Below are 18,819 nucleotides of genomic sequence, written 5' to 3' on the forward strand. Positions count from 1 at the left end.
AAAGGTGATATAATACAAATAATAGTGTTATAAATGTACATACATTTTTTTTTAAATACAAATATGAAAAACTTTCGAGGATTTACGATGCTGATTACCGTTAAATGCGTCATCACAGTCTTGTGAAAAGGGTCCATGGGGTTATCTAGTACTCTATATATATATACTCTATCTAATGTGTTTAAAAAAAATAAATAAATAAATAAATATCTCCTTTTGCTCATGAACCTGCCTTCCTTTAGCAGACAATAAATGATTCAAATCACATACATTAATATGAATAAATAAATTTTTATGTTTTCTTCAGTGAATGTTTTCACCCTTTGTAATAGCTGTGTATAACTCCATTAGATGTCCTAAGTGTGAAAAGATGTATCTCAAAATCATAGTCACTGTTGTAAAGGGTTCAACTATGAAGAATATGCTGGAAAACCAAAGAATGTACAGGACCTGGAAGATTTTTCTGAAGAAGAGTAGGCAGTTAACTGCTCAGAACAAACAAGTGAGTCATGAACAACTCATGAAACTCATCACAAAAAAACTGTTGTGGATCATTCAGATCATCAACATCAACAACGTAAAGTTCACTTACTTTTTCCACAGTCAATGTTTAATGGGATGTGTTCAATAAACACATGAAAGATTATAACTGTTTGTGTGCTTTTAGTGAAAGCACATTGTGCGTGTCAATACTTGTGACTTTAATGGTGATCAGATGACATTTTATAACCAATTAACACAAAAAAAACGACTAATCCCAATGGGTTCACATACTTTTTTGCCACTGTACCACATGTGTGTGAGAGAAATGCATGAGCACAGATACAGAGGAATCCACTGTTCAATCATTCTATAACTTTTATATCCTATGGCCATATTTATGTTTTGATTAACCACCAAACTGTCTATTTCTAAAATGTAGCACAGTGCATGAATTAAACCCACAATTAAACCTACTTCACAAAACACTTCAAAAGGCCACATACACACCACAAAGTTTTGGAAGTGAAACGGTGATGACTAAAAGTGATAGCAAGGATACAAACAGTTTAAGCTTTTGACAATGCAGCAGTGGTAGAGCGTATATGGATATGGACACACACACTATGAAATCTTCTCTGTCCTTACCTGCTACTGATGATGAGCGAATGAGTCGCGCAGATCCACTGCGTTGCAAAGCATTCTGGTTGGTCTTAGCTGTCACGTGGCTGGTCACAGCTGGGGCCTTCAGCCCTAATGAAATAGTGCAGAAGAAATCAAACTTCATGTTAACAGACTGCGCAGTGGCAGGTTTCAGTGGCAGAGTCAGATGTACTGTAGAGGTTGTAGGTGCATGAGTGTATTTATGGCAACGACTGGGACAGAAACCTTAACAATCCTCCCTCATAACTCAAAGCAATTAGCAAGGCAATCAGTATTAACTATAAACAATCAGTCTTGCAATCTTTAGGCATCTTTAAGGAATATCTTGTCTTGATTTGTGCATAATACACTACATTCAGAAATTTGGGGTTTATAAGATTTTTTAATGTTTTTGAAAGAAGTCTCTTATGCTCCCCAGACTGCATTTATTTGATAAAATAAATAAATAAAATAATAATAATAATAAATATAATAGCAGTAATATTGTGAAATATTAATACAATTTTAAATAACTGTTTTCTAATATATTTTAAATGTATTTTCAGTCTTCAGTATCACATGACCCTTCAGAAATAATTGTAATATGCTGATTTGGTGCTAAAGAACCATTTCTTATTATTATCAATAGGTGCGCTGCTTAATATTTTTGTGGAAGCCATGTGTCACGAATCCTGTCCATGAACTTCCGTCTGCTTGCCACCAGAGGTCGCCCTCCCATTATATTGACTCTCACACCACACAGACTGTTACACATCACCCTGGACTACATTTCCCATGCTCCATTGCACTAATCACAAGCTCACCTGAATCCAATCACACCAGCTGCTACCAATAACACACACTATATAAATCAGTCTCACACCACCATTCAAGGCAGAGTATTGTTCAGCATTTATCGCTCACCTAGGGATAGCTACTTTACGGAGCCCTTTCAAGTTCATGAGTCTAGCCTTGTTCATAGTCTGATTTCCCGTGTCTTGATCCTAGCCTGTTATCTCGTCCTGTCTGATTTCTGCCTGCCCTGAAGTTTATAGCCTGTCTTGGATTTACCCTTTGCCTTGCTGATTCGGACTGTGTTTGCACCTCGATTGGATTATTGCTTGTTTTGGATTACTCTTTTGTCTTGCCCTCTACATATCTGTTTGCTGGTGTCCGACTCTTGCCTGTGTTGACCCTGCCTGTAAATAAAAGCTTGCATATGGATCCGCATGCCTCTCGTCTCATCGGCTCCGTTACACCATGATACATTTTCATCTATTATAAATATATAATAGATTAAACATTAATTACATATAATAAATATAAAGTTGCAAAGAACATCATTTATTTCAAATATAAATCTTTTGCGACAGTCTTTACTGTCACTTTTGATCAATTTAATGTGTGCTTGTTCAAAAAAAATAATACTTTCAAAAACATCTTACAGACCTTACTAATTAAATGATTTTTTTTAATCTACTGGTGCCACATGATATACAGTAATATGTCCAAGATATATTCTCTCAAAAGCATTTTCATATTTTATTGCAATTTTGCATATAGGGTAAATTTTAACTTGTTTCAATTATAACAATGACTATTTTTAAACAATGTTTTGTGCATGATTTGCATTAACTTTCCATATATAAAAAAAATATTTTACTATTTATATCAGTTGCTGTTGGCATAACAAAAGAATGGAACTATACACAATCTACAATAACGAATTAGGGTATTTAAATTTTTTTTTAAAAACCTATTAAGAGGGGTATATGGTAGTAATCCTACTGTGGTAAAATGATATCAAAGGACTGCTAATTGCAGTGTCATTAGCTTAAGATAATCAGAGCTTTCCCACTGATTAATGTTTATAGATGTTCTTGACGACAGGAGAGTGAGATTCCCTTTGAGGCTGTTTTGAAGAGTAAATAATAAATGATGAGAGACAGATGAATGTGGACTCTGGTAAATACAGGTGCATTGTGGGTGCTGCTAGAGAGACATGTATGTATGTTTCTCCCACCTGCCGCTGGTTTAGACGGTGTGGAGCTCGTTCTGCTGCGGTGCCCTGATACAGGTTTGCTAACTAGACACTTTCCTTGAACCTGGGATGCCAGTAATTGTTTGATAGACTTCTCCTCACTCTTTATCCCCTCAGCAGGAACTGGTTAAAGAGAAATCATCACATCACATTATAAAACAATATTGTGTACAACGCAAAAAACATTATTCTTAATTAGCATTTGATCCTGTTTTAAATGCCAAAACTTCTATAAAATTATACATATACCTAAAAAGCACAATTGCATACGATATTAAGATTTGTTTTCAGAGAATATATCTTGAATATAAATTTACTGTCTTGTTCCAGTTCACATTTTAAATGTTACTTTCACTTACATTTACTGATATTTGTTTTTAAATTAATGTTTAAATGTCTATATATCACTGAAAACACATATTAATAATACCTTAAGCAGTTTTTTTGCAGGTAAACAAATCTTATAAATAAATAAATAAATAAAAATACTGAGTATGTGATTGTGCAAAAATATGCCACCCATTAACAAACTCAAATAAGGACCCAATTTCTTAATGCCACAAATGATTAAAAGTTCATAAAATGCAATTAGTAAAAGACTTAAAAAGCTAAGAAATTCATCACACAGCACTACAACGTGATCACTGTATCAGTTACTCATTCAAATAAAAGGCTTTTGTTTCAATATTAATGGGCCGTTTTGTTGTGAATTTACCTTGAAAACCGTTATTGTTTATTCTTTATCACATGTATTCCTACTGAAACTAGATCTCATTTCTCCAAGTTACCATGACAACTCAGTGGCTATCTTGATTATTCTTGAATGTAAGTTCAGAGTATACTGTGCGACAGCAGGAGTGTATGAGAATGAACTAATCATGATTCAGAGAGGGTGTCATGCAGAGGATGTTGTGATTAACGTCTACAACACACAGCTTTGGAATGGCAGAGATTGTATTGTATACGATTGTTGCTGCAGTCACTGCTAAACGCAGAGCAGACGTGACCTTTGACCTGAGCAAAGGAATGAGGGCAGTCTAAGTTCTGAAGATTTTATTAAAGCTCAGAAAAAATGTGTCTCTCAAATGTTAATACCATAGTACTTTAGTGTATATTCATGTTTCATCTGCATCTTAAGTAAATGTCTTGTTTCTTCAAAGTGCTGATTAATAAATGTATTCAGCGTGAGCAAATGCATGTATTTTAGCACTAAGAGTATGCACTTAAAAACCTTAGGATTGAGATGGTGACTTGATCTCTTACAGACACGCACCTTTGTTTACAGCAATATTGTTGCTTTCGCTGATTGTACTTCCCAGTGATGTGCTGCTGGGGCTTGTGGGTAGGCCTTTGACAGGTAGTTTGGAAGATGCAGCTTTCTGAGGACCTTTATAAGAAGGGCTGGAAACAGAAGTGGGACTGCAGGGTACTGTGCTGCGCATCCTTGGAATACCTGATTGCAAAAGAACAAAATAGTTATAAATCAATTCTACTTGCCATCTTCAGTGATACCAAAGCATATTCCAGCTAAACTGGATATGTTTTCATATCAGTTCTATTCAGGCAGCTCCCCTCACACTGTAATCAATTATTTAATAGACTGTAGTTATTTATATAGCATACAGATGTACATTCAGCCATGCTGATCTTGAGCATAATGATTCTGTTTAAAAAAAAAAAAAATACTTATGAAATATTTTCATGCATACAAACTGATATGATTAAAGATTATCCTGACTGATTTACAGTTATTTATTGATGTTTTTTTTTTTTTAACAAGGTGTAGAAAAAGTAAAACCAAATAAGTACCACCACCCAATTTCTGGGAAGTTTGTGTTGTGTTTGTGTCTTTTTCTTTGTGAAACGTGCAGTAGTGTGCTGGGAAATCTTTGTGTGTCTCCTGCATCCTGTTTCTGACTCCAATGGGTTGAACACCTCACACAAACACATCCTGTACATAACGTAAGGTCTTCTGGGGGCACTGCTATGGAGACCAACCAGCACAAATACACATCATGTCACCTGCTGTATTTACAGGTATGTTTGAATCTGCTGGTCTGGTACAGTGAGATTACTCACTTTCTCCAGAGTCAGATCCAGAAACCACTCTCTGAACCCCCTGCTCTTTCCTATGCTTTTGAAATAAGTGTTTAAACGGCACTAAATTCAACAGCAGTGAGACCAATAAGTGAGATACATGCCACCTGTTGGAGAACACATGGTACTACATTTTGCTTGTTCACCTCCAGGCGAAGTCTGACTTTGGGTTTTTATTCTGCAAGTGGATTTATCTGATCACTCATCACTATCTACAATTAGGAAAGCAAACAACAATGCAGAAAAAAGGTGCAGTGGTGCAGCTAAATCTGTGTAGCTAAATGAATAAATAATTAGGTTAAACAATCACCCAAAACCATTTGTACCTTAAAATTAAATGATAAACTACAGTAAAATAAGGTAATATTGTGAAATATAAATACAACTAAAATGAACTGTTTTCTGTTTAATATATTTAAAAATGTAATTTATTCCTCTGATGGCAAAGCTGAATATTAAGCAGCCATTACTCCAGTCTTCAATGTCACAGGACCTTTCAGAAATGAATGAATGATGAGCTGTTATTTTTGAAATCGTGATAAGATACTCTCCCAAATAGACAGTTCAAAAGACCAGCATTTATTTGAAATAGTAAATCTTTTGTAACATTATAAATGTCTTTACACTGTCACTCTTGATCAATCAACGAATAAAAGTATACATTTCTTCAAAAAAATGAAAACTTTTGAACTGTAGTGTATATTACACTTTTATGAATTCAAAATATTTTTTAAAGTTGATTAAAAACGTTTTCAATGAAATCATAATATATATCGAAGGCACAAAAATAATGTCCTTAACCAGCAAATATCCTTGAGCCACACTAATTTTATTTAAAGTCAATAATCTTGTGCTTCATATAAAGAATAATAATTTATAAAAAAAATATTTTTGTGTAAAAAAAAAAAGTATCACAATTGTTTTCTCCCTTTAACAGAGTTCACCTTGATGAAGCTAATAAGTGCAAACATAATAAAATACTGATAAAGATTTTAAGAGTAACTTTGCAAATGCATATCGCTCACTTATTTCCATGAAATCAGTGTTTAATATTAAAATGGCATCTGCATAAGGAACTAAAAAGAGTACATCTCTCAAATAATGTAAGCAATGGAACTTCTGTATCCTGTTAATTATATACGTAGTAGTCCTGGTGGCATAAAAATGGCAGTGTTTTGTGAATCTGACTCCACAGTAACAGATATCCTTCAACACAAAACTTTCCCCTGATTGGCAGCTATTAGATTGTGGAGCGAAAATCACAGTGTGGGCCTGTGGTCTCTGTGGAGAAACAAGACGACGATTGTCTAGTAGGAATGTGACCTTCTCTGCTTGATTCAATTCTACTTTTCATTGACACTGAAACATGACACACACAAACATATAGAATATGGCCCCTGAAACCACAAGCACCCAAACATATCCCTGCATCCCCTTGTAATTAAAGAAAGAGGAAACACGCAAAAGAGAAAGAGAAAGAAAAGGGAAAACACAGAGAAAGGTTAAGTTACGGGACAGCCCAAAACTTTTCAAAAGTGTAGACATATAGACACATACACACACTGAGCACAATAAGACGTCTTTTTCTGACCAGAACAGGAAAACTGCCTTAGGCTACACACACAAGAAACGGAAAGAGAGAGAATGGCAAAGAGCGATAGAGATGAATGGACAAAATGAGACAGGAAACTGAAGTTAAGTGTGAAGTGTAAAACTCAAGTGTGTGTTTTGGCTTTAAATGATGAACATGTGGGCACAGACAGAGAGGAGAGTTACGTAACACTGAGCAAGGTTTGGACACTGAAGTGTTGAGTTCTGCAGGCTTATTAACACCAGCTGCAGCTTCCCGCTCACTCCATAACACAGACACATGTTGGATTCACTAGTAAGGACATCTCATAGACCTAATGGTTTTTATAAGGAGGTGATTCTATTTGCTAAACCCCTAACCTAATTCTCACACAGCTGATTTAAAGCAAAAAAAAATCTTATTTATGATCCTGTCGAATAGTGAGGACCACTTTAAAAGTAGTTTTTTAACATGTTTTAGGGAACAAAAAATAAAGAAGTTAAATCTGACAAAACCTTTTTGGGGACGTCTTTAAAAGTGAGTCATAAATGAAGTAATTACATTGATTTACTTATTTTAGCAAAAAAAAAAAAACAATGCAATAAAAATATTTTGAGGTTAGGTAATTACTTATATATTTTATTATTTCCTTATATTATCATTTATTTTGTCTATTATATATTTAGTTTATTATTTGAATAAATAAATAATAACAATTCTAAATAATAAAATATACACTATTGTTCAAAAGCTTCAGGGTCGGTAAGATATTTTTTCTAACGTTTTTTAGAAGAAGCGTCTTTTGCTTATCAAGGCTGCATTTATTTGATCAGAAAGTAAATCTGTATTGTGAACTATTTTTACAATTTATAGCTGTATTTTATTTTAATATTTAAAATTGTAATTTATGGCAAAGCTGAATTTTCAGCAGCCATTACTCCAGTCTTTAGTGTCACAGGATTCTTCAGAATAATCATTGTAATATGCTGAATTGATGCTTAAGAAACATTGCTCATTATTAATGTTGAATATATATAAATATATATATATATATATATATTCAGGATTCTTGGTTGAATACAAAGTTCAAAATACATGTTTTTAATATAAAATTTTACTGTCACTTTTAATCAATGTCACTTTTAATCAATTTAATGTGTCCTTTCTGAATAAATAATTAATTTCTTAAAAAAAAAACTTACTAAACCCAAACCTTTGAATGGTAGTGTAATAAAAATAAAAGTGTACAATTTGTAAATTAAATTGAAAGAAACAAAGAAACAATTTAGAAATTATAATCAGCTCTATATAAAAACAATATGTACACACATTTAAAAACCAAATTATGTCAAATTATTTTGCAAATGTGCATCAGGCAGACAATACATTTTTGTTTTTAGTTACCTGAACTGTGACAGTGATGCTGGTAAAATAATCGCACTTACAATATCAGTATAAGCTTACAGGAAACATTACACTGAAGAAAACAATCTAGAAGCTCTTCCACTGCAGCGTTCACTCTGCCTACTTCCTTAAACAATGCCTTTGAGATTTTCTTCTGTGCATGTGGAGTGTTAAACAAGCAAAACTCACCAGCCGGCTGAACCGCTCGGCCTCCCGGTGGACCCAGACTACCTGTGGGTCGGGCTTCTCGGTTAGAGGGCTTCAGTCTGGTTTCTGGGGGTCCAGAGGTGGAGGTACTGTTAGTCCCTAGAGATGGTCCCAACTTGGAAGACACAGTCTGGAGAAAGAGTTGTTGATTAGCAACAGCATCCCAAGCGAGAGAGCCCAACTCTGGGCGCCGTAGGCTAACCATAGTGTTAGCCATTCCACAGAACAGACAGAAAATGTGCAGCGGTACAGAGAGAGAGAGAGAAGCAAGAAGGAGAGGGAGGAGGAGCGGAAAGGAGGGAGGGGAAATAAGACTCGTCAGCTCCAAAAAGCAGAAGAAGAAAAAAAAGAAAAAAGCAAAGGGAAAACGTTTCTATTGTGTTATTCCCTCAGGGCTTCTGATGCCAGGACCAGGACCAGCCCAGACCTTTTCCTTTTCTCCCCCTCGTTTCTGAACGCTCGACACACACATGGAGTGAGTTTGTGGAAAGATTATGTTGTCTGAATCAATGTTCATATGAGTCAGACTCCTCTCAGGAATGTTTCCCTCCTCATTCTGTTCCAAGACAGTTGTTTTATTGGCAAAAACATCTCACTCATGTTCTCTAACCAAGTTGAAAAAGGCAGAAAAGTGAGAGAGGGAACTGGAATTTTAAGCTTTTAGATGTTTCTTAACAAAACAGTAAAGCAGAAACATGCAAAAGCACTTACGTATAATTGCGTAAGCGCTCTGACATGCTGTAAGACTGGACAGTGAACATATAGAGAAAACAAGGTGTTGATGCACAAATGAATATTTGTGTTTGCCACTGATCACAGTGTTTACATTTGAAAACCTTTTTGAGGTCTGCATTTACTCTTGACATTTGGTTAGACCCAACCTAATAACACATTTAAGCCTGAATAACAGCATAGCTCAATCATGTGATGACACGTATAGAGCTGGACTTGTTGAAGCAGTTCTCCTCATGAGGAGAACATTGACATGGAATCAGACAGCTGCTATTCATATGTCGGTTTAAATTAATGTTCCAGTTTGAGTATACCAAAATTTGGATGTATGTGCATAAATGACACAAACAACCTGAAAGGCCTGGGTGTAAATCTAGAATGCTTCCTAATCTTAATACTTCCTGCCATTGGTGATCAAAAGTTAACATGTTTCCACTAGAGTCCGACCGATATATCGTTTTGCCGATTTTATCGGCCGATATGAGCCTGACGCAGATATATCGGTATCGCCGAATATGCCGATATTCAAGCGTTGCCTTATTCGACCGTAAGTGCCCTGCGAAGTGGACTCATGATATTCCGCCATGATTCCAGTTCCAAGGGAACGTACACGTTATATTCAAAGGGCATTCAAGTGAATATCAGCCTTTTTTTACTCCCTAATATCAGTATCGGTATCGGCCCCCCAAAAAAAACATATCGGTCGGGCTCTAGTTTCCACTGACTGGGTCTCAGTCTGACCCTGTCTGTCCATCCCAATATATGTAACTTACTTGACTAGTCAAAGGATGCTTCATTAGAATGCCTGATGATGTCTGATAAAGTTTTTACTAAATGTAAAAATGTTACTAAATGAAACTAAATGTAATCAGTAATAAAGGTTTTCATTATAGTAAATATATATAAAATGTAAATGTACTGAATAAAAATTAATACAAGTTTTAATAATAGCAACAATTTTAATAAATACACATTAATAAAAGTAATAATAACAATACTAAAATGTAAACATTTTTGTAATTGTAAAAACTTGTAAAGTACTTAATAAAAAACTAACAAAAGGCTTAGTATTCCTAAAATCTGAATTAATAAATCTTAATAAAAGTTGTAACAACAACAACAACAACAATAATAAAAGCTTTTTCTAAATGTACTAAATGTTTTAAAAATAGTAAAATATAAATACACAAACTGTAAAATGTAGCCTATGGTTTAAATAAAATGTAAAAACATTTCTAAATGTACAAACTAAATGAATTACATAAAATGCAAATACCTCCAGAGAAATATATGTCCTTCATATAGCCTAGATACAAATGGATTTTTAATGTTTGTTTCAATATTATTATGCACAACAACAACAGCTACAACAGAAAACAGTAACTTAAACTGCATGAGGGAATAAGGGGAGAACTCGGTCACTAACCTTGCTGGTGCTCTTAGAGGTTTCTTCCCAAGCTTCTTTCTCAAGTTGAGGCTCTTCTTCATCTTTAAAATCAATTGAAGGAGGATATTCTGACTTCATTGTTTCTTCTCCTTGCGTCGGCAAGGATAAAGTGTTTACATCTTTCTCTTGACCGCCACTGACCACCATCTTTGTTTCTTTCCCTCTTGTATGGTTTGATGATGATCTACTTCTTGTTCCAACAGCTTTATTTTCCACCTTCCTACTAGCAAGAACCTTCACACTTCCTGAAGCTGACTGGTTAACATTAGTGTTTGTTTTTGTGGGATTGGCTGATCTTGGTGCAGAGGCAGCCCTGGAGATGATCTTGGCCTTCACGTTCCTCAGGTCTGGCCTGGGTAACCTCTTCGCCTCAGGTTTTGTGGCTTTGGTCAGAGTAGCCCTTGTAGGAGGCTTGGCATAAACACGTCCTTCCAGATCACTGGTCTTTTTTGGTGTGGACTTTGGCTGGTTTTCCTCTTTTGAGATGTAAGAAGTTATGTTTCTGGTATCTGTTATAGGAGTATTTTCAAGAGACACCACTGTCTCATTCATGACATCAGTTTCTTGAATGGCTGAAGACAACACAACTTCCTCTTTTTCATACACAACTTCCCTTTGGTGTTCATTCACCATAGCCATGTTAGGAACTTCTGCTTGTTGGCCTTCTGGTGAAACACTGATTGGCATCACCACTTCAGAGCTGGTAGAGACTTCCAGATCAGAGACACCAACTTGGCTCTTCATTATTAATTCAACAGAGGCTAAAGAAAGAAAAGAGTCTTCTTCCTCCTCCTCTTCAGTGTCATCATCATCATCGCCGTTTTCTGAAGAGCACAAGGATGTATCATCACCATCAGCTTGGCCAACCTTTTGTGTTACCACCAAAGTGACATTGTTGTTGTCATTGTCACTCCAACAGTCTTCATTAGCATCCAGATAGACAGACACGGAGTTGTCGTTGTCCTCACTGTAGTCTGGTCTGCAGTCTGGGCTCTGTATGCCAGAATCATCACTGCTGGCTGTTGCTTTTCCCATCTCCACCTCTGGCATGTCCACATCCAGAGGACTATCTGTTCTGGCACTGCTCAGACTACTCAAGCTACGCACTGAGTCCGGTGATGTCTCACCTCTATCGTACAGGAGCAAGGTTGACGACGATGACAATGGGGACTTAGAGGTGAAAGCATTGCTACTCTGTTCACTACTGTGTAATGCCAGACACATCCCATGCTGAGATCCCTGAGAAGGCCTCTTGGGAAGTACAGGTGATGGAAGCTCAGATTTGTTTGTTGGTGATTCCATGAGACTTGTGGATGGAGACACAATCATACAGCCACATCCCCCATAGCTAGATCCAATCCAGCACTGATGGACAGGAAATACTCTACTTTGTAGAAGAAGGGATTAATGTGTTTCTCATCATAGAAAGTCTATTGCTTTGATCATTCAGAAGATGACGTCCATAGTTTTGCTGGCACCCTTTTAATGACTCTAAGGAACAAGAAAAGACAACAGCATGTCAGTTGTATTTCATCTAGTCCTGATCTGTACTGTGTTAGAGATTTAAAGATTATAGAGACTGAGATAAACACAGGGAAACCAGAGTCATATATGAAAAAGCAAACCCAACAGTATAGTGTTGAATTAAAAAAAAATCAATAAATAAGAAAATAATACAAAATAGGATTGTGACTCAACTTCTAGTCAAATCTAGTAATGAAATAGATGAGATGACAATAAACCATAGCGCAATATTTTATAAGATAAGAAAATGTCTTGTACTGTAAAGAGGTTTAATGAAGAGCACTACTGCTCCCTACTGGCAATTTCTCATGTATTGCTCCCTGTTCTTCTATAATGAGAGTCAAAGGAAAGAGAAATAAAGAAAATGTAGTACAAAAATCAACAAACTCTTTTTATATAGTTTCCCTAAGAAATCATTGTTCAACTTATATTATATATTAAGCTTACCATTGCATATATGCTAATGTTGACATTTAGCCTTTAAGTAGTTTTGACAGTCTCGGGTTAGTTCGTAAATGTATGTACTGTATGTATGTGTGTGTGTGTGTGTGTGTCTAATAGAATATAAAACACTCTTTTTCTCTTACTCTAAGTTGATTCATTAAAGCTGTTAGTCTGCTTGAGTACTGGAAAAACTTGTTTAAAGCCGCCTGCATTGAAATTTATCTTTAAATTTGTCACTCTTTGCATAATTTCGGCATGCACATGCACAATCAAGTCTGCGTTGTGTCAGAGTCACACTTTTTAATCAAATGTGGGTGACAATGTAGGGCAGATAAAAGCTAATAAAAGGAGTAGGCTTTTATTTTGATATTCAGGGCATTCTCTCTCACACACACAAGGCAATGGTGACAGTTACAGCCACAATGGTGGCCTTGTGTTTCCAAATAAATGCTGAATGGTCCACGACCAAGAGTCTGATTGTTCTGCTCACAAAATCTTTCATTGAATACACCAACAGTCATCTTTTAATACAAAGAACATGCTGATATCAAGCCGGGTTGGGAGGATGTGTGGGTGGCAAAATGCGTCTGTGCCCTTTCTAAGAGCTGGTGCATGATCTCATGGCACTCATGCAAAAGTACAAGCATCACTTATGAAGTTATCTACTATGTATTGAGTGGATTTGCAGATATCAACCATAATACAGGTAGGTAATATTATAGTTTAAAAAAAAAAAAGTCACAAATGATGATACAATAAATTGCACTGTCTAAGTGACATGCTAATAAATCAGAATCAGGCAAAATTATCCTCTGCTGACCTTCCGGAGATATGCTTATGTCACAAATATGGCTACTGTTAATAAGAGTGCTGCTGACAGCACAAGCGCATATACCATAACACTTGAGATCTGCAGAATGAGATGAGCAATCTTTACGATGCAAAACAGAGACAAAATCTGATAATCTTCACCTTTAAAACTATTGAAATGTTTAACTAACAAAGTGTTATATAACATAATACTTTGTGTGCTTATTTGACTCCTTTAACTAGACCTCTCAACATACCATGTACACAATGAATCAATGATTGTTGAACTGATATAGAGGGTACTTCTAGGGACTAAAAACCCAATGAAAGTATTTGATGAAAGTAATTTTCTTTCCTGGGTTGACATATTTTCAATCAAGAGACTTAAAATAACTAATAGCCTTTACTTAACATCACAAAACCATGATTTGCTATTTGCTATTGTTAGTAAGTGGCAATTGTAAAGTTGTATTAATGGAAAGAGACATGCTGATTCAAGGAACCATTTTATTGGGCAAAAAGTTAAATACACTACCATTCAAAAGTTTGGGGTCAGTAAGATTTTTATTAAAGCAATTAATTATTTATTCAGAATTAGGACACATTAAATTGATTAAAAGTGACAGTAAAGACATTTATAATCTTACAAAAACTTTCTGTTTCAAAAAATTGCCGTTCATTTGAACGTTCTATTGATCAAATAAAAAATTAAAAAATACACAGCACAAACTGTTTTCAACATTGATAATATGAAATGATAATATTAGAATGATTTCTGAAGGATCATGACAGTAAAAACTGAAGTAATGGCTCCTGTGATTTGCCATCACAGAAAAAAAAAACATTTAAAATATATCCATATAGAAAACAGATGTTTTCTATATGAATATAGAAGACCCCCGCCCCCCCCCCCCGGTACTGAACTTAGAGAAAAAAAACTAAATCTTAAAAGTACTTGTAACAATCAACAGCCCTTTTTATAGATGTACATTCAGTGATCACGATATTATGCAACACTTTCTTGTTTCCCACTGTGCTCAGCTCAGAAAGCAGTGGGATACTGAACATGAAGTACATGACCCTGACCTGCATAGCTCTCTCTGTCTGTGTAACATGGGTTATCCAAGGCCACTATAATCTTCTGAGATTGATAATTACACTTGGTTTAACATATTTCTACCTAGATTATCAGAGAGATGAGACACATAGCCGGATAGAGAAAGGGAGAGTGAGTGAGAGGCATACTGCAGCAATGATTTCATGCTGTGTTAGGGTCAGTCCTCCTTACCCCCGGGGTGTGAAGAGAATGAGAGTGAGGTATCAACTGGACAAATGTGAGGTTACAAGACATGTCACATTTCTCTACACTCATTGTCATGGTCTCCATAAACCCAGCAGATTCGCAGAGTCCCCTACACATTTACGTGTGCTATACACAACGCAATTGATGACAAGAAAAGCGAGCCCTGTTGTGCTGCACTGCATGCTTGTCACCTGAAATAAGTCTGAGCGAGCATCACGCTGGGACAGAAAGTTCACAAATCTCAAGCCTAGAGATACACAGCTAAAAATCTTAAAGGGGTCATATGATGTTGCTAAAAAGAACATTATTTTGTGTATTTGGTGTAATGAAATGTGTTTATGCGGTTTAAAGTTTAAAAAACACATTATTTTCCACATACTGTACATTATTGTTTCTCCTCTATGCCCCGCCTTTCTGAAATGCGTCGATTTTTACAAAGCTCATCGGTCTGAAAAGCGAGGTGTGTTCTGATTGGCCAGCTATCTAGTGCGTTGTGATTGGCCGAATACCTCACGCGTGTGACGAAAATGTTACGCCCCTTACCATATTGTGATGCTCTGTCCGTCCAGAGCGACGAGACAAAAACATTAAAACCCATTATAAACGAGGCATTTGTTGCATCCAGTGGGTACATAATTACGGATTATAATGACGTATACTGTCTTTTTACGTGTTGCGTGATATCGTCCTCTTTTGGAATAAAACCATGTCTGCATTTGGGTTGAACTGTTCTGGAACAGTGTTGTAAATACAACTTAACCACTGATTTATAGTCGTGTCCTCTTTTGGAAGGCCAAACAAAGTAGTTTCGCTTTCACAACGAAACACAGCGTCGGATTGGTTTCTTCTTTAAATTATAAAAAAGTAAAAATATGAATGGTATTATAATGTTATACTAAAACTAAAACTAAAATAATGGGAAAAACCCTTAAGATAACATGTAGAAAGAAAAAAAAACGTATCTTAAGCGTGCAGAATAACATAAGTGGACTTTGAACGATTAATTGCCACTTTGAACGATTACGTAATTGTGGCATCCAAAATTGTAATCGCGATTAGAAATTCGATTAATTGTGCAGCCCTACTAGAAATGAAAAAAATAAATTTTAATACAGTTTTTCTCCTCTAACTAAAGTAACAAACATAAAATATGCAAAAAGTAAGACTATGTTTTGTTGTGAAAAATAGAGTAAAAGTAGGGGCTACTTTTGTTCCATTATTCCAAATGAATAGATTATGACCCACAAATAAATGTATAGAGATACACAAAAATTCAACAAATTCACAAATAAATATAATGAGATCAACAACAGGCGTTGAGTGTACGGAGAAGAGCAGCAAAAAGTCAGTTTCAGTTGACAAACAAATGATCTGTGCATGCGATTTACTTTGACTGAACATATTTCTACATGATGTGTGATTTTTCCCACAGTGTTTAAGAAAAACACCCTTTCTCCCTACAATAACTGTGCTTACACTTAATAATCAAACATATACATATTTTTAGAAGCTGCTTTCAAAATCCACCTGGCTCAAAAATCTGCAGTAGCACATGCATTTAAATCAGAATGGTGTTTTATGGCATCGTCACACCAGTGACTGGCTGACATCAACCCAGTTTTCTTTCACTACTCTGCCCACTGGCCCTCAGAACAGTGAAGCGAAGGGTGGCTAATGCTTCTTTCCCTGACAGAATGATCCAGAGAATGAATGTGATGTTCTAGGACTGAACTGAGTGGATCTGTAGAACACTCCTTAGTGCCTATAGGGCCCCAGCAACAACAGAAGGTGTCCCATGAACTTATATAATCAATATTACTGAGCTGTATCAGAAAACCGTGGACTTAAGTTTCAGTATGACCTTCCAAAGAGTCAGAGTTTTTTTTGTCAATGTGATACACAATACATTTGCTTTTCCCAGAACTAAAATGACAACACCTCTATAACCTTACAGAACATCTGATCAAATTTCTGCACAGCATCTTTAGCATCATTTCACATATTTAGCACCTGCATAATTCCCTAGGTTAATATGCATAATTTGGGAACTGTAGCCTTTCTGTAACACGGTTTTTTGTAATTAGGTGAGTATTTCCATTAACGAGGAATTACGCTGATGACCTAGAACGAAAATATTTCAGCATGTGATGACAAAAGGCTGCTATGTCTTCTTAAACCACCTACGCATGAATTGACAAAGCTCTTAGAATTGAAATTATTTTGGCCACTTTTAGCATTGTTAAAATTCAGGCTGCTCAAAACTAGACAAATGCATTTCCTTATATTTGCAACCACTATTGTCCTTATATGACTTAAAGGCTGAGCAAAACGTCCACAGCTAGATGGCGACTTGAATAAACAACAGAAATTATTAAGGTGGCCAAGTTACACCTCCATATAAATGTCATTCTTTAACGTTTTATTCCTCTTCCCGCCTACCATTTAAGAGCTAAAAATAGGCTCAGGCCCAAAAGACGGAAGCGAAGTCTCTCTCTCTCTCTATCATAGTGCAGACACCCGTCTAAGTACCCTGGTCAGTTAAATGTAGACGTAGCCTGAGGACTAAAGCTGTTCCATTAAAAACTGTTCCACACAACACAAATTCAAGAGTACAAGGACTTTGCACATGGCATATGTGATAACTTGGTGTATGCATTCTGATAACAGGCTGGTTGCATTGCACAAGCAGAGAAATACTAATAGACATATTTAAATGTAAAAAAGAGTAACTTTGTACAGTGAAAATTAAAATTCCACTGTGAATTATAGAATAAATACTCTCTCCATAAAAGACTCTTTTGTGACTTCTCTTTGCGTCTCTATCTCTCTCTCCATACTGTGTAATTATACTGCATAGTTGAGCATTAGCAGGCTGTTTGCTTGGCTGGTGCTACAGCAGTTGAAAAGGTGTTTATTCCCCATAGTAGCACTTGGTGCCAAAACTGATCTCATAAGCTTATTCTAATGCTTGAGCGTCAAGTCCAGATTTGCACAACTCTACATAGGCCCTAAATTGACTAGAAGAAATGTCAAACATATTAAGAAAGAGCTACAGATTTACTAGTGCTTGAATTCTTAGGCAATCATTACTGAACTAAAAGTCAAAGGACCGTGGTTCAGATATTGATTTAGTTGTTTTTTTTCTGGCAAGCGTAATAATGTTATCCTTAATACAGATCGTATTTGTTTTCGTATTGTTTTCAAAAGATTAATAATTTAGTTATTTTAAAATTTTTACAATGAATCTCTATATATGTTGGTTTATACTACAAAATAAAATACTGTAACCGATGCAATACCATGCATACTCTGAAACAGGAATGTACTCATTTATTTGCATACAAATGATCAGATATGCAGAGTGCTGTAGTTTGTGAGCTGTAATTATGCTGCTTAGAAAAAACATGCAACCGCATATAATGCTCATGGCTATGATGATGACATCTTAATAAGGAAGATGAACCACTTTCAATACATGAGAACAGTGATGAAAAAAGCATTTTAATCTATGTGGTTGCACAAAATTGATTCTGATAGGCTTATATGTTATTACACACACATAGTTCTTAAGTTATGTCAGTTCAGTTATGAAATTAGTCATTCTAACTAATCATTCTTAGCATTTAATCTGAGAATACAAATGAACTTTTGTGGCTAAACTCAGCTAATTGGATTTTAGAGACAATCAGATTTTTATCACATTCAATATACTTCAATTCATTTTAGCACAGAGAACAAATGGGAAATAAGAACTACATGCAAAATCAATATGTGATAGCAGAATTAAACTACATACTTACAATTTAATTGCCATGTACTGACAACAATATAAGTTTGATTGTGCTCATCTGCCGTTATTGCGGCTGATCACATTTTGAGTCTCATTATGACTTTAATCTTAAAATATTAAAGGAGACCTATTATGCCCCTTTTTACAATATGTAATATAAGTCTCGGGTGTCCCCAGAATGTATCTGAATTTTCAGCACAAAATACCCCACAGATCATTTATTATATCATTTTGAAAATGCCTATTTTGCGTGGAAGCAGAAACACGCCGTTTTCTTGCATGTATCTTTAAATGCAAATGAGGTGCTGTTCCCTGTCTCATTTTCCAG

The 18,819-nt window shown here is 35.6% G+C and overlaps 1 protein-coding gene across 1 annotated transcript in view; it reads right to left on the reverse strand.

Moving 5' to 3' along the window:
* Positions 1 to 18,819, reverse strand: part of LOC107747391 (microtubule-associated tumor suppressor 1-like) — a 56,815-nt gene that overhangs the window by 35,648 nt on the left and 2,348 nt on the right. Inside the window, exons 2-6 of the mRNA XM_016561857.1 lie at positions 10,600 to 12,111; positions 8,424 to 8,571; positions 4,437 to 4,616; positions 3,146 to 3,286; positions 1,129 to 1,233 (exon numbers count right to left, since the gene is read on the reverse strand). Of these exons, the coding sequence (XP_016417343.1) occupies positions 1,129 to 1,233; positions 3,146 to 3,286; positions 4,437 to 4,616; positions 8,424 to 8,571; positions 10,600 to 11,949 (1,924 nt within the window). The 5' untranslated portion in view covers positions 11,950 to 12,111. The remainder of the gene's footprint in view (positions 1 to 1,128; positions 1,234 to 3,145; positions 3,287 to 4,436; positions 4,617 to 8,423; positions 8,572 to 10,599; positions 12,112 to 18,819) is intronic.

Source organism: Sinocyclocheilus rhinocerous, unplaced genomic scaffold (genome assembly GCF_001515625.1).
Source record: "Sinocyclocheilus rhinocerous isolate Xijiao unplaced genomic scaffold, SAMN03320098_v1.1 scaffold829, whole genome shotgun sequence".
Taxonomy (NCBI): Eukaryota; Metazoa; Chordata; class Actinopteri; order Cypriniformes; family Cyprinidae; genus Sinocyclocheilus; species Sinocyclocheilus rhinocerous.